This window comes from Atta colombica, unplaced genomic scaffold (assembly GCF_001594045.1).
Source record: "Atta colombica isolate Treedump-2 unplaced genomic scaffold, Acol1.0 scaffold150, whole genome shotgun sequence".
NCBI lineage: Eukaryota > Metazoa > Arthropoda > Insecta > Hymenoptera > Formicidae > Atta > Atta colombica.
Window position 1 is genome coordinate 122,260 of NW_017259240.1, and position 19,988 is coordinate 142,247.

At 30.1% G+C, this 19,988-nt stretch overlaps 4 protein-coding genes across 7 annotated transcripts in view; 2 read left to right on the forward strand and 2 right to left on the reverse strand.

Annotated features, from left to right (window-relative positions):
* The window catches only part of LOC108685332, an 8,439-nt gene extending 6,269 nt beyond the window's left edge, over window positions 1-2,170 (forward strand). For all 3 annotated transcript variants that reach the window (XM_018190069.1, XM_018190068.1, XM_018190067.1), the window contains exon 4: window positions 1,319-2,170. In XM_018190069.1, coding sequence (XP_018045558.1) covers window positions 1,319-1,540 — 222 coding nt within the window. In that variant the 3' untranslated portion in view covers window positions 1,541-2,170. The remainder of the gene's footprint in view (window positions 1-1,318) is intronic.
* Window positions 1-15,764, reverse strand: part of LOC108685330 (adenylosuccinate lyase) — a 34,583-nt gene extending 18,819 nt beyond the window's left edge. The window contains exon 1 of one of the 2 annotated variants that reach the window (XM_018190064.1): window positions 15,529-15,764. In XM_018190064.1, coding sequence (XP_018045553.1) covers window positions 15,529-15,684 — 156 coding nt within the window. In that variant the 5' untranslated portion in view covers window positions 15,685-15,764. Of the gene's footprint in view, window positions 1-15,511 lie in introns of both variants that reach the window. The other variant, XM_018190066.1, reaches the window with a different exon arrangement.
* On the forward strand, window positions 4,869-11,513 carry LOC108685329. Its single transcript, XM_018190063.1, has 13 exons — window positions 4,869-4,972; window positions 5,062-5,164; window positions 5,600-5,812; window positions 6,492-6,682; window positions 6,749-6,888; window positions 7,549-7,654; window positions 8,146-8,442; window positions 8,579-8,671; window positions 9,402-9,495; window positions 9,574-9,660; window positions 9,759-9,860; window positions 10,338-10,424; window positions 10,726-11,513. Exons 1-13 carry the CDS (start codon window positions 4,962-4,964, stop codon window positions 10,789-10,791), a joined length of 1,590 nt encoding a protein of 529 aa, XP_018045552.1. The 5' UTR covers window positions 4,869-4,961; the 3' UTR covers window positions 10,792-11,513.
* Window positions 15,765-16,351: 587 nt separating the features above from the next.
* LOC108685276 (RNA-binding protein 47-like) overlaps window positions 16,352-19,988 on the reverse strand; it is a 4,052-nt gene continuing 415 nt past the window's right edge. The window contains exons 2-4 of the mRNA XM_018189994.1: window positions 18,393-18,865; window positions 16,772-16,972; window positions 16,352-16,474 (exon numbers count right to left, since the gene is read on the reverse strand). Coding sequence (XP_018045483.1) covers window positions 16,352-16,474; window positions 16,772-16,972; window positions 18,393-18,865 — 797 coding nt within the window. The remainder of the gene's footprint in view (window positions 16,475-16,771; window positions 16,973-18,392; window positions 18,866-19,988) is intronic.

The following is a 19,988-nucleotide window of genomic DNA, read 5'->3' on the forward strand; positions in this document are numbered from 1 at the left end:
GAGTTCATTTTGGATAAATGCTAGAAATCTAAAAAATGGGCAAAATTAAAAAAAATAATAGATCATTTTGAAGGGAATTTAATGTTTTAAGATAATGTTATATAAAATTTAATTTAAATTTCATTTTTTTTAAATTAAAGAAATGTAAAAAGTGAGCAAAAATCGCAAAGTAAAAAAATTGTGCTCCTAATTTGAGATACCTGAGAAATCGATAGTAAAACGCAAAGTAAAAATATATCAGTATTGCAAATCTTTATTTAATGTTCTTAAATACAAACAAACACAGCCAGGGTGCGCGAAAAATGAGTATGCGATACATTATATTCAGAACTCGTCGTCAGATAGTTGAAATCAAGCATTGCAGAAATAGGCACTCGACATTCTGATTGTCCTTTTTATTATTGTACAATAACATTTATATTTTAGCAATGATTTTCACTATGACATGAGAGCATGAGTTATTTCATATTAGAAATACTCTGGATATCTCATATTACGATTTCCATGCCTTACAATTTTGTGATCAAATCTAATCTTCTGTAATTAAGCAATTCAACATATTCCGTATTCTTCTATTAATACGATTTTACTCTATCACTATATGAAGAATTTATTGTCAAATATTTATTTATTAAATAATAAATAATGTTTAATCTTAATGAAATTTAAAAAGAAAGTCCAAATTTTAAAATATTTTTTTATGATGACTACAGGCATTAATAATGAATTTTCTACTAAACAGTTTTCAACCTAAGAGCAATAAATTCAACCATAGATAGCGTCTACTAGTTTAGCAGAAACACCGTTATCTCATATTAGGCGTCTATCTCATAATATACATATATAATATACATAAATTTGTTTATTATTAAAGACATGTTTAATATATGATATAGTTATATTTTTTCATCATATAATCATTTGTGATTTGTTTGCATTATAACTGATGTATATTTTTTCATCATATAATCATTTGTGATTTGTTTGCATTATAACTGATGTATTATTATGTTTATACAGGATATTTCATAAAATGTGGGCCCCTAATACTGGATTAATGTGAATGTAATGTCTTTTCCTAAATTTAAATGACGGAGAGAAGGTTTCTTGTTAAAAAGTTATTAAAATAAAATCGTTTCCTAAATATCCAAGAATTGTCAGTATTTATGACTAATCACGAAATTGAGTTTCAAATGCTGGATAGATCTGCGTTCTCCGGCTTGTTTTCGCCGGCAATTAAAAACTAAACAAACTTCCGGAAATTTCTCATCACACTAACATTAGAGCAATTGGATTCATGATTAATTGACTGTTACAGTTGCTGATGTTCGCAACCATAGGCGCGTTTATGCACGTGGTGGCCGGAAGCTTGATGGTCCATAATTGGCGCCAGATGAATGGTCCTTACTATTATGTGCATAACAACGAGATCCATCCTAGCAAACAGTACATGGATATGCTTGTATCAGCAGCAGTATTTACATTCATAACCGCAGCAGCATTTGTCGCGGAAATTGTCGCCATTATAAGATATGCGTAAATATGTGCGTCTCCGCAAGAAAGTCCGTTGATTCAAGCGAAGGACCTCACGAATATCACCAAAGCTATGGATAGTTTATTATAAAAAGGAATATATGAAAGATTTTAATTTTTTAAAGCCGTATACACACCTAGAGAACGAACAGTGAACGCAAAACTTTGTGTTGTTATTTGTTACATAAAAGTTGCACAAGTTTAATTGCTATGTGCAACGAACATCCAACCTGATCGAATGCTAGTATTCGGTGCAATTAAGAAAAAGAATAAACTGCTCACAAACGCGAATGTCTGACATTCGCGTTCGTTCGCTAGATGTATACACGGCTGAATATTTATTACATAAGCAATTTCATAAAACTTTCTGAAATTTATATGACTATTAATTTATTTGATACTTTAATAGCTGCATTCAGCAAAGAAAACAACTTTGATTGGCGATAAGTGAGGAGCTTAGGGCCCAAAACCAATCGAGAGGGATTCGATAACGCATATCGCTAATCGGTCAATTTAAAATAAAATATTCTTATTGATAGCAGTGAAAAACGGAATTCTTTCGATCAATCATATTAAAGAATATTACAACAATTATACAAAGCTATTACCTGTGCTGAAAGCAGCTATTATTTTATAAAACGAAAAAGATTTAAGAAATTAAAAATTAAAAAATTGTGTATTTATTGAATTGTCACAGTTTTAATATTATCGTTGAGGAAAGATGAGGTACTATCTAAACTTTGAAATTTTCCTATAAAATAAAATTGCCTACCTTAATTTCTAGTTCCTAGTATCTTTGAAATAGTGCTCTTAGATATGAATATAGCGATTCCAATAGTTTTTTCCATTATTTCATAAAATTCGAGTGGAAGTGTTTTAAGCTCCTGTGAATTTGCCAGAATTTCGTCAATAGTGTCAAAACGATGGCCTTTCAATCGAAAGTTTATCTTGGAGAACAAGAAAAAAATCACAGGGAGCACGATCGGGAAGCGAATAGGATGGATGGGCAATCACTTATATTTCTGGAAATAAAAAATTGTCGAATTGAATGATGTATGAAGGGGCGTGTTGTCATGACGGAGAACTCAGTTGTTCTCTTATTTGTCTAAACCTGATGCTCTGTAACCACTTCAAAACTTCACAATAAAACTTCTATTGTGAGTTTGACTAGAAAGGTAAATATCTTATGGATAAGGAGAGCCAAGCAAAATTGTAGGAGGTATTTAAAATATTTACACTTGAAAAAAACATCGATATCGCTGCATTCCATATCCAACTAGTTCGAAGGAAATGATGAAAACTGGAAGTTAAAGTAAATAACTTTTCATAGGCAAATTTCCCAAATTTTTGAATAATATCTCAGTATTAAAATGAATGGTAAAATTTGTTTAAAAACATTAATTTTGTAAAATTATCACATACATATAAAATCATATTAGAAATTAGAATTAGTAATAGTATTATATAATATCTATTATCATTGTAGTAGCATGTAAGATCATGTATATGCGTGTAATTATCGATAGAAAAGATTTATTAGTTATTAGTAAAATTCGTAATTATCGTAGTTATCGTAATTATTTAATAACGAGACCAAACGAGACGCGCAATCTTTGTCGCGATTTTAAAAATATTCTTTGCTATTCGGATGAAAAAAATATCCATCCGCGTACAAATCCGTCCATTTTTGTACCTAAAACATTTATTTCTAGAAAATGTTGCAATAACAAACTTTAAGCTATTTTTAAGCTATTTTTAGAATATAAAATATCTCTTTCTATATATTTTAACTTCTATATATTTTAACTTATCTATTTTTTCTTTATTCGTTTTAAATGAAAATCTTATCTTTATACTATCATATTATACTATCATGAAAATTATATCTTTATACTATCATATGTTAGGCAACATATCTGACAAATTTGAAATTTGCAGCAAAATTAATAAAGCACAAATGCAAATCTATTCATTATAAATTTTTATGCTTTCTTTTTTATCTAAATTCTAATGCTTGTATTTTGTATATTATAAAAATAAAATAAATATAATGATATGATAAGATATGAAAATTAAATCGTTCGTTGAATATCGTTCTTATCTCATTTCTAAATCTAAAAATAAATTTCATCGAAATATGAATTTATTTTTAGATGCTTTGAATATTACAAGCAGGCGCTAAAAGAGATTGATAAAATCGAAATATAAAATATTGATTTGTACAATTTTAATGAAAAATATGTAAAAATGTTTTGAAATCAATAATATGTGAAAATTCTTGGATAAAAGAAAAGATATAAAAAATGTAATAAACTAGAAGAAAGTGTGAAATGTTATTCTTTCTCCATGCTTTTCTTTTTAAAGCAAATTCATAAATAAAAATGGAAGACGAACGTACATGAAGTTAGTTATTCTTTAAAGAAACAAAAATGTGCAAATGTCCTGGTAAATGTCAAAAAGTTTTAAATAGAATTTTTTCTATTCGTATTCGTACATATTATTAATTTATATATAATATCACGTAATATATTATAATATCGCTTAAATATTTGTAAATGATAAAAAGCATAACGGAAGAAAACAAAACGGCGGAGATGCCGAAGAAAAAAGAGATGCCGCAGAATTTGGATCAGCAGAAGCTATCACACAAAACCAGCAGATGCGTATCGACAATAATCAAGCCGTTGAGGATATTTCAATTCGTGCGTATTGAACACCATTATTTCATTCACTGCAATCTTAATATCAAAGAATATCAGAATTAAAATGAACTGATATATCGTTGTATTATAATTTTAATTAAAATTTTCCCTCAAGACAGTTCGCGGTGCTGCTATTGTTCGTAGTCACGATTTATATGATTGTTATGGATCCTACGCCGATAAGCGCTATTGCCTGCATCCTCTTGATTGTCCTATCAGGCATATACATTTTCGTTTTAGCTATCGAGTTAATCAGCCACTTTGCCGGGAGCGCCTTGCACATTATTCCGGTAATTTATGTCGTGCTATTGTGCATTACTATCTATTGAAATCAGAGTTAAAAAACTCGAAACAACTTGAAACTTTCCTTTAAAATTTTAAATGCCTTTCAAGAATATAGATCATTTACTACATATGAATTAAAAACTTGAAAAAGAAATAATCATAATACACGTTATTAATAAAATGTTAATAATAATTTTTTGAATTCTGTATGTAAAATATTTTTATTTCACTAAAAAAAATATTGTTTATCAAATATTATTAATTACAAATATAAATATTTTTCTTTATTAATTACAGATGACCATATTCTCTTTACTTGGCCTATTATTTTTTGCTGTTGCTGGGATTTCCTTGATTTTTAAAGCCTATATACAACTCATAGTGATAATAGTAATAGTATTGTGTCTGTTGGCAGCGTTATTCTTTTTAATCGATATCACGATGGTACTCGCGTGAGTTATTAGTTTAAATTTAAATCTTCGAAGCAGAGACAGGCAGGCTCAATTGAATAAGAATTATAATAAAAGTATACCGTATTTAGATTTTGGAAAAGAAGATGCTCAATCTGCGAACAATGTTGCAGTAATAACATAATGGAACTTCTATTACACAGAGCCAACGAATTAAATAAACTTGAAACCGAAGTGAGTAGTCGTGGAGAAAAGCTCCACAAGTATTAAAAATGAGGACATTCAATATAGATTTTATATAAATTATAGATATTCACAATTTTAGTCTATTAAAATTTAATTAAATTAATAATAAAAACTTTTATTATTCTAATTAATACTAATAATTACTTTTTTAGTATATTAAAGTATAATATAAAATAAGTATATTAAATTTTTTTATTTAATTAAATTAAAAAATCAATTACAAGTAGGAATACATTTGTAAACTGATGAAGATTTTTAATAATCTAATTAAATAGTTCCATTCTCACGTTCAAGCATTTACGAAATTACTTAATTTTTCAGAAGCAATGACTCTAACGGATAAATTTATTTGAAATTTACAATACTATGAATTCAAAATCACTGTTTTACATTCTCATTTAAATATCTTGAGTATAAACGTAGATAATGAGGCACGATGTAACGACGAGCTTGAGTGACATCAGGGTACCCTGTGAACTGGAAGATGTTACAACGCCTGATCACTGTTACCGCAAAGTCGGATATTCTCGACGGCGACAATACATTGACTGTCCTACATTATGCCCATCATTATGCAATCTTGGCGTCGCTCAAATTCAAACGGAATCGAGAAAGATGTCCGTTGTGGAAAGTCAAGTGAGTCGGATTTGACAAGATTTCTTATTAGCACATTACTTGTATAGGATGGATGTTTCTGACATCGCAACATTGTATCTCAATTTTCTTTAATGATTTACAATTAGTAAAAAAATGATTTACAATTAATATTCTATACACCCTTTAAATGCAACAAAATTTTTAATTATAAAACAATTTACGCTAAACATAATGTAAGTAGTATTCAAACACACACACACACACACACACACACACACACACACACACGCACACGCACGCACGCATTCAATGAATTTGAGTCGAGTATATTGGATATTGGATAAATTATTTAAATCTCTTTTCTTTAAAATTCTCATTATTCGCGTGTCCATAAATTTGCTACTTTAAATATAATAAATGTATATATGAATGTTATTCATATATATTTATTATATTTAAGACAAATTATTTCACAATTAAAAAAATTTTGCATTTATCTTTATCTAAAAAGATGTAAAGAATGATTCAGTGTTTTATTAATTATGAATCATCGAAGAAAGTAAAAAAGAAATAGCTGTTGGGATATCAAAAATATCCTACTTTGTATTTTATAATTGTGCAACTTTGTATTTTTTATGACTTGTCGAAAAGATGTATCACTTTTATCGGTTACTTTGTTGTTTCTTAAATTTCTATGCGCGTTTTCGAACAAGATCAGACTCCGAGTGCAAACATGAAGGAAACACCGATACAAACATTGAGCAAATGCGATCTCTGTCGTCAACACATACAGCTTCCCGTAGAAACTCCTCCTGTGTCCAATATGCATTGTTTCCAACATCCACAATGGAGTTATCCTGCTATCGTGCAGTTTCTTCGTGGAGAGGTCAGCGCGCCGTGTTGCTCTGGGTAATTTGCTAGCTTTTATATCTAGGAAATCTCTTAGAAAATGACACGTTTTTTCTTCTCTTGCAGATGCAAATGCATACCGGATAATGCACAGATGCAACAACAATCACAGCAAATAATGTACAATAATAATATGAGACCACTGATATCAAAAGTAAAATCTAATTCTCATAAAATGATGAATGACGCAATACAGCAGGTTACAAGTAAATCTAATATCATATAAAATTGTGTCAAATTCTTCTATTGTTCAGCATTATAGATTAATCAAAGTTGTTACTTTAAAAGGCGCAATAGGCCGATTTTTTTAATATTTAGATTTTTAGACAAGAGGAGGAGGCGTCATGTAATATTTTTCTTTTCGAATTCTGCAATTTAATTTTAGGTTGAAGTGAGCTCGTTTTCAGTTTACTTCATGTTTTGGCTCATAATAGTTATGGAAATATAATTTTTATAAGCTCCTATTATGTATTTGAAAAAAACACATTTGTCACTATGTGCTCCAGTTTGGGATATATAGTACGTGATAACCAAGGGAGCAGATAGTGTTACTTTCAAAATATTCCATTAAATTCCATTTCCCTTCTTCTTTCTTTATTACCTTCTTTTACTTCATTTCAGAAAATAACATATAATCTATAAAACTTTTATGAAAATATTTAAAAATGAATTAAATGAATTAAAATTTAAATTTATAAAATTAAATTTGAATTCAATGAAACTTCTTTCATATAGCAGAAGTATTTGATATGAATTTTTCAATTAGTATAACAATAAAGCAATTTAAAAAGGAGAAATTTTCTGACTGAGTTTCGCGCGATAACGCATGACATCGATTATTATTTATGAATAATTCTCATTTATAGATATTGAAAGCAGAAACAATATTATAAGAACAACGCAACCAACTCCCACATATATTGCTTCAGTTTGTGGACCGGACAAAAAAATGCAGATCGAATTGGATATCGAGTATGTATGGATGTGTGTGCGTGCGTCGTGCGTGTCATAAAATAAAACAATTCTTTAAAAACGATTATTCCGTCCAAAAATTCTGTTACCTCTTTTAGATAATATGTAAAGGAAGTTGAGTTATTTTTCGCGGCGGTATTTAATTTAAAATAATTGAATAATAATAACACATATTTTAAAATAATTAAAATAACAGAATTGAATCTAAAATTGGTAAATATTAAGCAAAAAAGAGAAAAAATTCGTGGCGTTTTTCCCGTTAGATGTAACGAACTTTTTCCCACACCTAATATATCGAACAAGGGATCCGCTTCGACAACCTTGACGCATATTTTCAAGGTCACGACCCTCTAACAAGTTTTACTCCGTCAGTCCTTATCCGTTAAAAAGTTATTAATAAAAAAGTTTAAGAAATATTTATTTATTTCTGCTATATACAATGTTAAGAACTATCCCAAATCCTTCTCTCCTTGCATGATTTTCCGTTCTAGCTACAAACAAAAAGTGTCTACAACAGAGATTAAAAAAGTCAAGGGAGAGGAGAAAGATCAGAAAATTGCGAAAATTAAAGACTCCGATATAATCGAAAAGATAATCATAGGGCATGAAAACGTAAAAGAAAGAAAGAAGGACAGCAAGGAAAGATGCGAAGAAAAGAAAACAATCGAAGAAAATAAGATCAAAAGGAGTAAGGGAGGAGGAGAACATAGTCCTAGAATTTATCAAGAGTTTAAGGATGTAATGGAACAAGAAAACATAACAAACTTAAAGGAATCGTCGATACATACGTAGGTGTTATTTTATATAAAGCGATATGTTAATTGATTCAATTATGCATTTCGTACAGTTTCATGCATAGCGAAATCGACCGTCGTTGCGAATGATGAAATAAATAATTCAATATACGGGAAATAATCATTTTAGGAGCAGAATTTTAAGCACGCCGTTAAGTAGTAGAATGAAACCTCGAACGTTGTTACATTTAAAATCAAATAAAGTGGATCCAATTACAGACGTGTAAGCAACGAAAAATTCTCACAAATGCGACAAACTGAGACTACATGAAAAGAACGATTTTGTTAAAGTATCTAAAAATTTAATTAGAGTTGAAAATAATTCTATTGAATCAATAAAAATAACGATATAAAACGCTTAACATTAAAAATATCAACGTTTTTTATTCGTTAAATGGATAAGGTGGTGGATCAAGTGGATAATTATGAAAATAAAGAAAATGATACAAAAATATTTTATAGTATAAAGGAAATAATTATTGTGAAAAGAGAGCAACAAAATGTCAAATTCTATTTTGTATACAAAAAACGTAATTAAGTAATCTAACAAATAGAAATAATCAATGGTTGCATTTAGTAGAGAAAACAATTTTGCAAATGTCGTGGAATTCTTTAATATGTGTTCATTTATATATTTAGATACAGTAAGTGAATGAGAAATTAAGAGCAAGACCAGTCATATTTAAGAATTTTACAGTGCGAAGTTGCTTTCTCTGCTAAACACAGCCAATAATAACCGATAATTTTAATATTAAATCTTGATGATAATACTGTGAAAAATTTTAACAACCTGGCAATCAGTTTGAGCATCCTACAAAATTATTTTGATGATTAAAACAAGATTATATTCAAGTCTGTATCTAGTTAATTTTTTAAATATTTCGTACATGGAAAAATCGTTCTTTCCGTGTACAATGTTGACGCAATAATTAAGAACTTTGCTTGTCACTTAGAAATGTATTCGTGATAAATGAGGACTGCATCCCCGAAAAGATGGCATCCAGGACGATACTTGATAATCAGAGTCAATCATTTCATAGTCAAGAAGTATAAAAACTGTTCTTAAGCTATCAAGAGTTGGAAAGTAAACTCTAATTATGCGTTGAATCTTTATTCCTATTCTAGAGCGAGCATTCAGCAAAGATTGGAACGCCGAATTCTATAATTGAACGTCAGTCGAACGCTGCTTGTTTGCTCTACAAGCGACAGAAGGTGATTTCAAAGCGACTATTCTCATTATTCTGAAAATTAAAAAATTTGGAAATTTCTCAAGTTCTTGATTTGTACTGTCTCAACCGTGTGCTTTTCAGAGTTTAACGCCAACTTCGGACAATTCAAGATACTATATCGTCTTTAAGGATAAAAAGGGAAGATACTTCTGTGAATTTTGCGCACCGCCGGAAACTAAAAAGGTAAACGATCCATTCCCATTACGACTAAACACGCATCACTCATTTGCTGCAACACAACTCAAGAAACAAAATTTTCAAAATTTAGAAAATAAATTCGAACATTTTGAACATAAAAATTTTGTAATTTCATTAATTTTTAAATGCAATTTTGATGTAATAACTGATTATGAAAGAATAAAATGTACGTATGTTTTTTCTTTATGTTTCGATTCTTTTTTCCACAAATAATTAAAAAATAATAATTAAATTGTATTATTATTGTAGTAGTAAAAGAACAATATACATACGCGCATATTAATTGCATGCTATAAATTTATCGTTTCAATTTTTGAAAAAAAAATTATTCTGTAACTTGTTTTTTTTCGATTGAAAAAACTTGGTATCCACTTTGATCAATAAAACTATATTTTGGAAGAAGAAATGAATTTTATTCAATTAAATTGATTCATTATTAATGCAAAATATTTAATATCTCAGATAACAAGCAGATTCGAAGGCACGGACTTAAGAAAGTTACGATGTGCCAGTTGTCGATTGCATTTTCGTGATCGAGGAATCAGAACTGTAAGTATTTGAATAATGATACGTAAAAGATTATTGAAGCTCTGTCCAATGAAAGAAATGTTAGGAATAAAGAGAATTAGAGAAACAAAGCAAATTAGAAATAGAAATTAAATATAACGCGCAAAAAAGGTACAAATAAAAAATATAAAATATATCGAATCTTATTTATATTCTTATTTATTGTTATATTTAATTCCTATTTTTTTTATTTAATATTTATTTAATATTTATTCCTATTTCTTCCATTGCGCGCAGGCCTTCCATTGCGCCTCAGCTGATGAAAAGTTATTTCTATTCGCAGAAATCAGATACCTGTCCAAGATACACTCGATTGCAAAAGCACATGGCTTCTCCCTCCACCACGTAAACAACAATCACAATTACATATCTCGCGTCGATAAAACCGCACATTGTGACCGAAAACGTCGATCGTGATTACTTCGTTAAAAATATTTATTCCTTACAATAATAGTCATTAGAAATAGCGATTAAGGAACTTAAAAGTATATTTGTCTTCGCGCGGACATGCTGAGAAGAAATAAGCAACGCTGATCGCGTTGTTGATTATTATTAGCTGTAACTTAACACTATGGTGTAAGATAACACTATCGAAAGAACATGATTCGTACTTCTTTGCGACATTCCTCGAAACATGATATAAAGTGCGGGATGCACAGCCAGCGGTGGGATGCGCGTCACTTGTAATCTGCTGTAACATCATTAATGTAACGCTGGCTTAATGTCGATTTTATCTTTATCTTTCATTTTCAGTCTTGTATTCTTAAAATATAGCATGATTTCTCGGAAATGAGGTTTGGTTTAAGGTTCCTGACTAGCCGCCGCGATCATATTGGATCGTGACGTGATAAAAAAATGACACGTTGAAGTTTCTTGCTTGCCACTTATGAATAAAGAGAATTTTATTAAAATAATAATGAGACATGAGGATAGTCCATTTTTATAAATGTTTTAAAGCATCTTATTATTTTTTCCGAAGCCATTCTTATCTTCCCTATAGTCAATAAATAGTTGTAAAAGACAAGTGAAGTGAAAATAGGCATAATACATTTTTATGCCTATTTTCACTTTCATGCCCCTTATGACTATTTACTAATTGGAAGGAGAATAAAAGTGGATGGATCTAGCGTTTTGAAGTGATTTGAAGTGATTATTTTATCAAAATTTTCTTTGCTTACAAATGACATGCAAGAAGTTTCAACATATTATTTCTCTGTAATCATTCACCGTGATCCAATATGATTGTAGTGACTTAATCAGAAGCCTTAATTTCTAGCGAATCTCGAAGTTCTCTCACTCCGAGTACTGACAATAACAAAAAATATAACGATAAAAAATCTGAGACCCGAAAACTGCGTTCAGAAAATATACGGGTAGTTCATCATGCATTTATATAAAATAAATATAGTAAATATGTCAGCGCGAGACTTAATCTAATGTAAATCTGCAATCTATGCAAATGAATCGCTATTACATAGATCGTTAAAAAATAATTAGATGCCAACGATTATGCGCGATTTAAAAAAATGGTAACATCACATTTACCAATAAAATGCTACAAAATAAAAATAATCGCGAGTTACATTTAAGCTATAAATTGAAAAAATTGCGAAGAACTTAGCAACGCTTAAATGCTTACATTAAAAAAAAAAAAAAAAAAAATTTGTTTGTACTACTTGTGCGAATCATTCTCTTTGGCAGCAACGTCAATAATTAAAAACAAAAATTATACCTTAATAATTATCCCATTAGAGCACACGAAATAAACGTAAAAACGCCGCCGTTCTATAAAATCTACATAAAATGTAAAGAAAAAACAAAAGGAAGAGAAAAAAGGAAGAATCATAACTGAGCGTGAGCAGCTTCTTGCTTCAAGATCGGTCTGGGCCGTTTCTCGGTGCCGTTTGCCATGAGCGGACCGAAACAAGTTGTCACATTTTCCGCAGCCGGACAAATCGGTGTAAAATTCACAACAAGATTCGGCGCGTAATTCTTAACGTAGCATGACGTAGCGATGTTGGTTGTACGCGATATCGCGTTGCTATTTCCTGATTTCATCAGGATTCCACCGTGCCAGAATTCATAGTCGAATTTCTTGCTGATGGGACCTGGATCCGTAATCGATCTTCGCATACCGATCTGTTCGTTACATTGGTACGATCGACAATCACAGTTATGAGTGTGACGAGTGACGGCCGAGGATTGCGGATAAGCTGCAATGTCCTTCGAATAGAGATAAGCTGGCTGCTGCAGCAGCACATAACATGCCGGATAATTTTCATCATGGACAGCGGCGATTTGTCGAGTCTGATCAACCATCTTGCTAGTAGAGAAACTGGGTTGGCAATTCGAAACACCGGAATCGTTTGAGCATTGATATCCGTTAAACAAGGAAGGCGACAGATATTTCGGGTCGTTCTTCCAATCGTGCGAATTGCTCGGAAATTTGTCCAGCAAATCGTAAGTCAATGGACTGTCGGGACTTGTGGACGAGTTAGGTAATGTGGGCATCAGATTAGAACTCCACATATCAAAGTTGGGAAAACTATTCGCCTCTTTTTTTCGTTGCATCTTGTCCTGGAAGTAATGTTTGTTCGATGGCTGTACGTTATCATTGATATCTGTGAGCACCATCTGCTTCTCGTCCTTGTCCTGCAAAGTATCATTCATGTCCGATATGGCTAGCATAGTAGAATAACGAGTGGCGTTACAGTTGTGATTGGTGGGTTTAATGATCGATGGATTAACTTGGCCATTCGGTGGGCAGATTGGCAAAATCTTTTTCCGGCCGCGATTTGAAAGAAGAGAAGATTCGTTTTGTATCGGTGAAACTGACGAGGACGTAGTCTTCTTGGATTGCAGATATTTCCGGGTAATCTGTACGTCACCTTTATCGTCAACACTGCCACGATCTTCATACTGGCAATATAGAAATGCGATTTATATGAAGGAAGAAATATTGCTAAATATTGCTAAAGCGGAAGTAAAGATTTGATTGCACCGATTCTTTGATCGACTAACATTAAGATTCCTGTTAGCTTATCACTACAATCTTAGATTATGACATTAGAAGCAAGAAAATAATAAAAATTCTGGCAAAAAGATTATATTTGAATAGAAATATTTGCAATAGAATGGATTTATAAAATATATCAAAAATTCTTCTTATTTCGAGGAGATATTAAATTGTTTTTGATTTTTTTTTATGCACCATTCATTTCCAAATTATTTATTAATCAATGAAATAAAAGGAAAGTTTTCAATATATTTTATAAATTAATTCAATATCAACTATATAAATGATGTGTTCTATAGAAACGTATTTCTATATTAATATATTTTGCAAAAATTTTCACTTATATAATTTTTCGCTTCTGAAATCATAATTTGAAATAGTATAGCGAAGAATGAATAGGATCTTTTCTTAATAATCTTATCTTAATATAAAAATTATTATAATAATAATAGTAAAGTAATATCATATTGGAATATGCTTTATTGTTTCATAATCAATGGAGATTCGTATATGTCCAATGATTTGATTTCATTGAATTTTCTGCAATTTTTGCAGTTCGATATTCAAATATGTACGATATCGAAATATGTACTTATTAACATATCATTGAAGCATATAATTGTATTCTTTTTATAATCAAGATGGTATTTTAAATTATCTTTGCAAACGTTAAGATAATCATGTTTTCGAAACATATGGCGTCAATAGATAAGATGTGTGGCAATATAAGACGTTAAAAATAATTTCGTAATCTTCTCGAGCTTATTCCTATACTTGTATGTCAAAAACCAAATTTTTTCATTCAAAAATATTCTCACGTGAAAAAATATTCTCCTGTATCCATAAAATCTATACGAGTTTTGGAAGCAAGTAATATAATATATTATATTTGTCTTTCATAAAACGCAGCGTGATGTATCGGAGCACGGTAAATATCCTGTTTATCAAAGCCATCACTTGAACTTGATATGTTGTACATTCAAGATCATGACCCTGAATGAATTGAAGTCTGTAGGCACCTATCATAAGACAAGCCAGAATGAATTCGTATCATGAAACAAGTTAGGATGGATTCCAATTGAAATTATTTCATTTTTCTTAGAAAACACAATCAAAATCTAAAAAATAATTGAATAATTTTGATCGAAATCTATTCCAAATAATTCCATACATATCCAGATTCTAAATTTCAATTGGCTGCGTAAATCGTCATTTAATCTTCGGTAACGCTCGGGTTATCATTATGTCATTTTTTTCTTAGTTAGAAAATACTCTACGAGACTATAATAATCTTGTTGTAAGATTCCTGGTTTAGTAAAACAGTGATAGATATCCTGATAAAAAAGAACAATATTAGACTATTTTTAAATCAAAAGCGAAACATAAGTTAATCATTGGAGACTGCGGAATCCTCTAGAGACAGAAAATAAAAATTATGGTAATTACACATACAGTATAAGGGATATAGTCCTAATGACTTTGATCTTGATATATGTTGTCAAGATCATGATCTTGAATGACTTTCAACAGGTTTTAACAGTCGCTCATTATTTATGAAAACATTATTAGCAAAAAAGTTTAAGAAATAACATTTTATTTCTTCCACATGCAATATTAAAAACTATCTTACATTTTAGGGAGGTATGAAGAAAGTATCTAGAAATAAGACAATATTTTTTAAACTTCTTTTATGCATAACTCTTTAATGAATAACAAGAGTCAGCTAAAACCTATCGGAAGTCACTCAGTATTTGTTCATTAAAAAATTTTTGAAGTTTTACAATTTTTTAGAAAAGTTCTCAGATTTTTAAACATTCTGAAAAATTATATGAAAAATTTTGGGGAAAATTTTCACCAAGACAATGACTCGTATCATTATAACGCGGAATGTAATTATTAATAAGAAAATTTTTTGGACGTACTTTTCCACAATAACGCGTGTTATCAAAGAAAAAAGAGGAAAAAGAGTTTACTTGCAAATATACGTTAAATCTAGTTATTCTGTCCGAACAATGTTAACAATACAGACAGGTAAGTAGCAGTTTACTCTTACCGTTCGGGAGCACATACCATTTCAGCTTTGGCCAGATAAATCCAAAGCTTGCGCCATGTGCTGAACTTGTTCTGATCACTGAAATTGTATCGCATTTCCTTCGAAGCATATCGAGTCGACAACGGGCTACGATAATCGCAATAATCGTTATTCGGCACTTTTGAGACACTCATGGTTAATCGAGAAAGAGAAAGAGAGATTCAGAACGAAAAGAACTGTCTAACGCGACCGTGTGAATGGAACTACATGCGATCAGCTGATACCGCCGGTGCTGTTCTATTTATGGGCCACACATCTAGCTCTCTAGATTGATTAAAACGAAAAACTGCGTACTAGCGCCACGTCTTGGACAATACATGGACTACTTCAAGCCGCTTAGCACTCTACCGATGATTCAGAATGAATGCAGATTCAGACGAATCGAAGAAAAACTTAAGAGTGCATGGTTATCTCGGCCTTTTTTTGTGTACATATATCAAATCTCGTAAGATAATGTCCAAGAACGAATAATCAACTCTAATTGTTCGCCCTTGTCTAACCCGATCATGTAATAGCATGGAAGAGAAAAAATGGTTTTAACTTGAAGTATCTTACTATTGGTAAAAATTCTCTTATTAGTTTTAATTAAGGAAATAACAATAATATACGCACATTCCAATATGACAATGTTCAATAAAATAAAAAATGTGATTCGATAAATCTTATAATTATTATCTTTTTTCGTGATTATTTTTCTATCTTAAATTAAAGCAGTGAAAATAATTTGTCACAAATCATTATAATTAAAAAAAATTAAAAGAAACCACTGATATTTGAACATTTCCGTACGTAAATTTAACTCTAGCTATACACATTGAGATCCCAGAAACCCCAACGCAATTTGCTAAATGGAGATTTTTTCGTGTTTCTAAACTTTTCTTTTTCTTTGAATTTATATATCTCGAAGCTTCTTAATTCTATCGACTTTTACACATTATGTTTTTTAATCAATTCTCCAACAATTGGAAAAAAAATTAATAGAAATATGTTCATTTTTACCGAGTTACGATAACAAATATGAATAGAATCTCAAAAACCCGAATGTGTATATCAAGGGTAGAAAAAAAATGTGTATAGTTAGGATTAACAAAAATAATTTATGTTCAAAAAAAGAATCGATTAAAAAAAGTGGATTTGCGTAATCTATAAATTTCAGTGCTTCAACTTTAATTATTGAAATGTATTATTTTTGGAAAAATAAAAATTATAATTCCTGCTCACCACATTAGAAGGATTCCAATCGACACGCGCCCATTCGACGTGGACTTCGTTGCATTTGAAAAGTCTTTCAGGTCTCAACTTTCGTCTCGCTAAAGCTGCGTTGCGATGAGATTTGAAGGAAACTATAGCATAAGCCGCGTCATGATTCGGAAATCGATAAATAGATACGTATTCGATGTCCCATGCTGATGCATAAATTACCTAAACATAACGAAAAAACAAATTGACATTTTCATATTATCTATAATTCCATAGCAGAGAGAAAAAATTCTAATTATGACTTCATATTCCACATAATGCAAAGTGCACTTGAAAAATTAAAGATGTAACATACACGAACACACGTAGAGTGGACCATTTTATTTATCTCGCCGATTTTCTAAAAAATTTTTAAAACAAAATATTTGAGAGACAAAAGTTGTTCTTACTAGAAGGAAAAAAGATCTTAATTGACCTTGAGATATCTTTAAGATGAAATCAAGGTTAAAATTTTTATCAAGGTTTAAAATTTTTTAAATTAAATTTTGTAGTTTTTGTTATATAATTCCTCTAATTATTTTGCATAAAAATGTTGAGATAGAGAAAAATCTAAAAAAAATCAATAATTTACGAAATATTTTATATACTTTATTCTGATACACATATTAACATGAAATATTAAATATTTACATAAATTTTATTAGCATAAATTATTAAGCTTTTGATAATATTTAATACTTTTATAACAGAAGATAAATAAACTGATGTAAAGAAAATACATAGTTGTTTTAAAAAAAATATATAGGCAAAAGATAATTTTTCAAATAACAGTTAATTCGTCTCATTATTCTATTCTATTATTCTATTATAAAAATATTAAGGTATAATTATCAAAAAGTTAATTACGAGATATTTTTTAATATTTCATGTCAATATATGCTAAAATAAGAGTATAAAATCTGAAATTATAAACTATTGGTTTTTTTAATACCTCTACCTTAAAGAGAAATGTTATGCAGAGATAAAGGGAAATAAGAAATATGATATGGACAACGACGATAAGGCTATGATATAGAGATTATGTATAAAAGAGAATGTATTGTAGTTTAAGTTTGTAATAGTAAGATAAGGGTGAGAGAGGAGTGTAAATGTGAATGAGTTAAGTGTTTATGTAAACTAAGTTCTCTTCTTGGCTGTGTATGCTGAAGTGTAAATAAATTTTATTCTATTCTAGTACCTCTACCTTAATATTTTTATCTGCAGAATAATATTAAAGGAATTACATTATGTAATATATATATATAAAATTCCATTAAAAAAATTTAAAGTACCCTTGACGTAAGAAGAACATCTCAAAATTAACCAAGATTATCATCTTTCCTCCTTCCCTCTAGTAATTAAACAATTTTGATCTAAAACATTTTTATCTTAAAGATTTTGAGAAAATCGACTGGATAAGTTAAAATGACTCATCCCGTATACATATGCACATTAAAATATATACAATATCAAAATAAACGAGGTATGAAATTATAAATAGAATTTTATTGTGAAATTGAATTACGAATTATCAATCTATCGGTTTAAAACGGGCTTTATAAATAATAAATGTAAGCATAAAAGATAAATAAAGAGATCTCACCCTAACGACTTCTTCTGATTCAATATGCCACGGTAGAGGACCGATGTAAAGCTTGCACTTGTTTACGCTCGCCAGAACACGTATTTTCCTGCCCGGTGAAATCTCATATTGGTCCAACTGGATAATGGCGCGCGCCGCATCCTCCGGATTTGTGTACATAATGAAACAATAACCTCTCGTCAGTTCAGCCATATCGACCATCAGTCGAATCTGAAAGACTTCGCCGACCATCTTGAACAACGGATATAAAGTGTCCTCGTAGATCGTCTTCGGAATTCGGCCTACGAAGATCTCACACTCTATACCAGGAGTTGGTCCGCTCCAACGAATCGGTTGGATACTAAGGATCCTTTGTCCGTTGATTTGCGTAGAAGCCAGCTTATACTCATGCAATAATCGAAGGACGTTCTTATGCGTTTGTAATTGTCGACGTAAAGATGGACACATGAGCGACGGCTTACTCTTCTCACTTCCTGTACACACAATATTATTGAAGGTATAAGTGTTAGTACATTATACTGTTATGTACTAGCACTTATATCTACTTATGTACTAACTAAAGTTAAAAAGTTAGTAGATGAACTTATAAAATTAATAATACTGTATCGTTTTGGATAAAAATAATAGAAAGTATATTTTTTCGATAATAATAATTCAATTTATTTTTATATCAAAGTTTACAGTAAATTAAATAAAGGAGGAATTTCATATAGTGAAGAAATGCTTGTTAAGGTGCAGAAACGTGTAAAAATCATATCAATTTAGACATATGCAACAAATTGATATTATGCCATTTTAATTGAAATTCTAATGAAAAACATCTGAAAGGAGAAGAGATGTAAACGAAAACAGTATAAATAAAAAAAATACATTCGACACCTTTAGAAAAAAGCTTTTAGAAAGAAATGAATCAAATTTTCTTTTTTTCTGCCGATTTGTCATAGTCTAACTCTTAACAACGGTAATTATAGCATTATTGTCATTAAGAGTTACAAAATAGGCCCCTTAATTTGATCTTGTATATATAAAGGATATTTCATTCTTAATATTTCTAGGAGAAAAGGATAGAATTTTAAACTAAAAGTTCTTTTCTCAATTTTTGTTCAGATCATTCATTATCGGGAGAATATATAGTAAGCATTTCTCGCGATTAAAATTTTATTCTAATTCTTCATATTAAATAATGAATAAATTTCATATTAAGAAATAAATAAATAATAAATGAATCAATAAACGAGAAAAATAATATGAAAAACATAAAATAAAATAATATGACAAGATTAATAAAATAAAAGATGAAAAATTAGAATATTAATCGGGAGAATGTACAGTAAGGTGCGAGGAGTCCCGTGGCATGGGACTCTACGTTTCTGCATACGTTCCAGCTGGGCGCAATCTAACTGATCAACTTCAATCGTTAATAATTCAGTAAATAACAATGGTCTGAACTAAAATTGAGAAAGGAACTTTTAATTCAAAATTCCTTCTTTCACTCCTAGAAATATTAAGACTCATGGGACACCTTGTATATGTATATACATGCTTAGCGCCGAGCACTATCGTGTCTCCAGATACACATATATATATATATATATA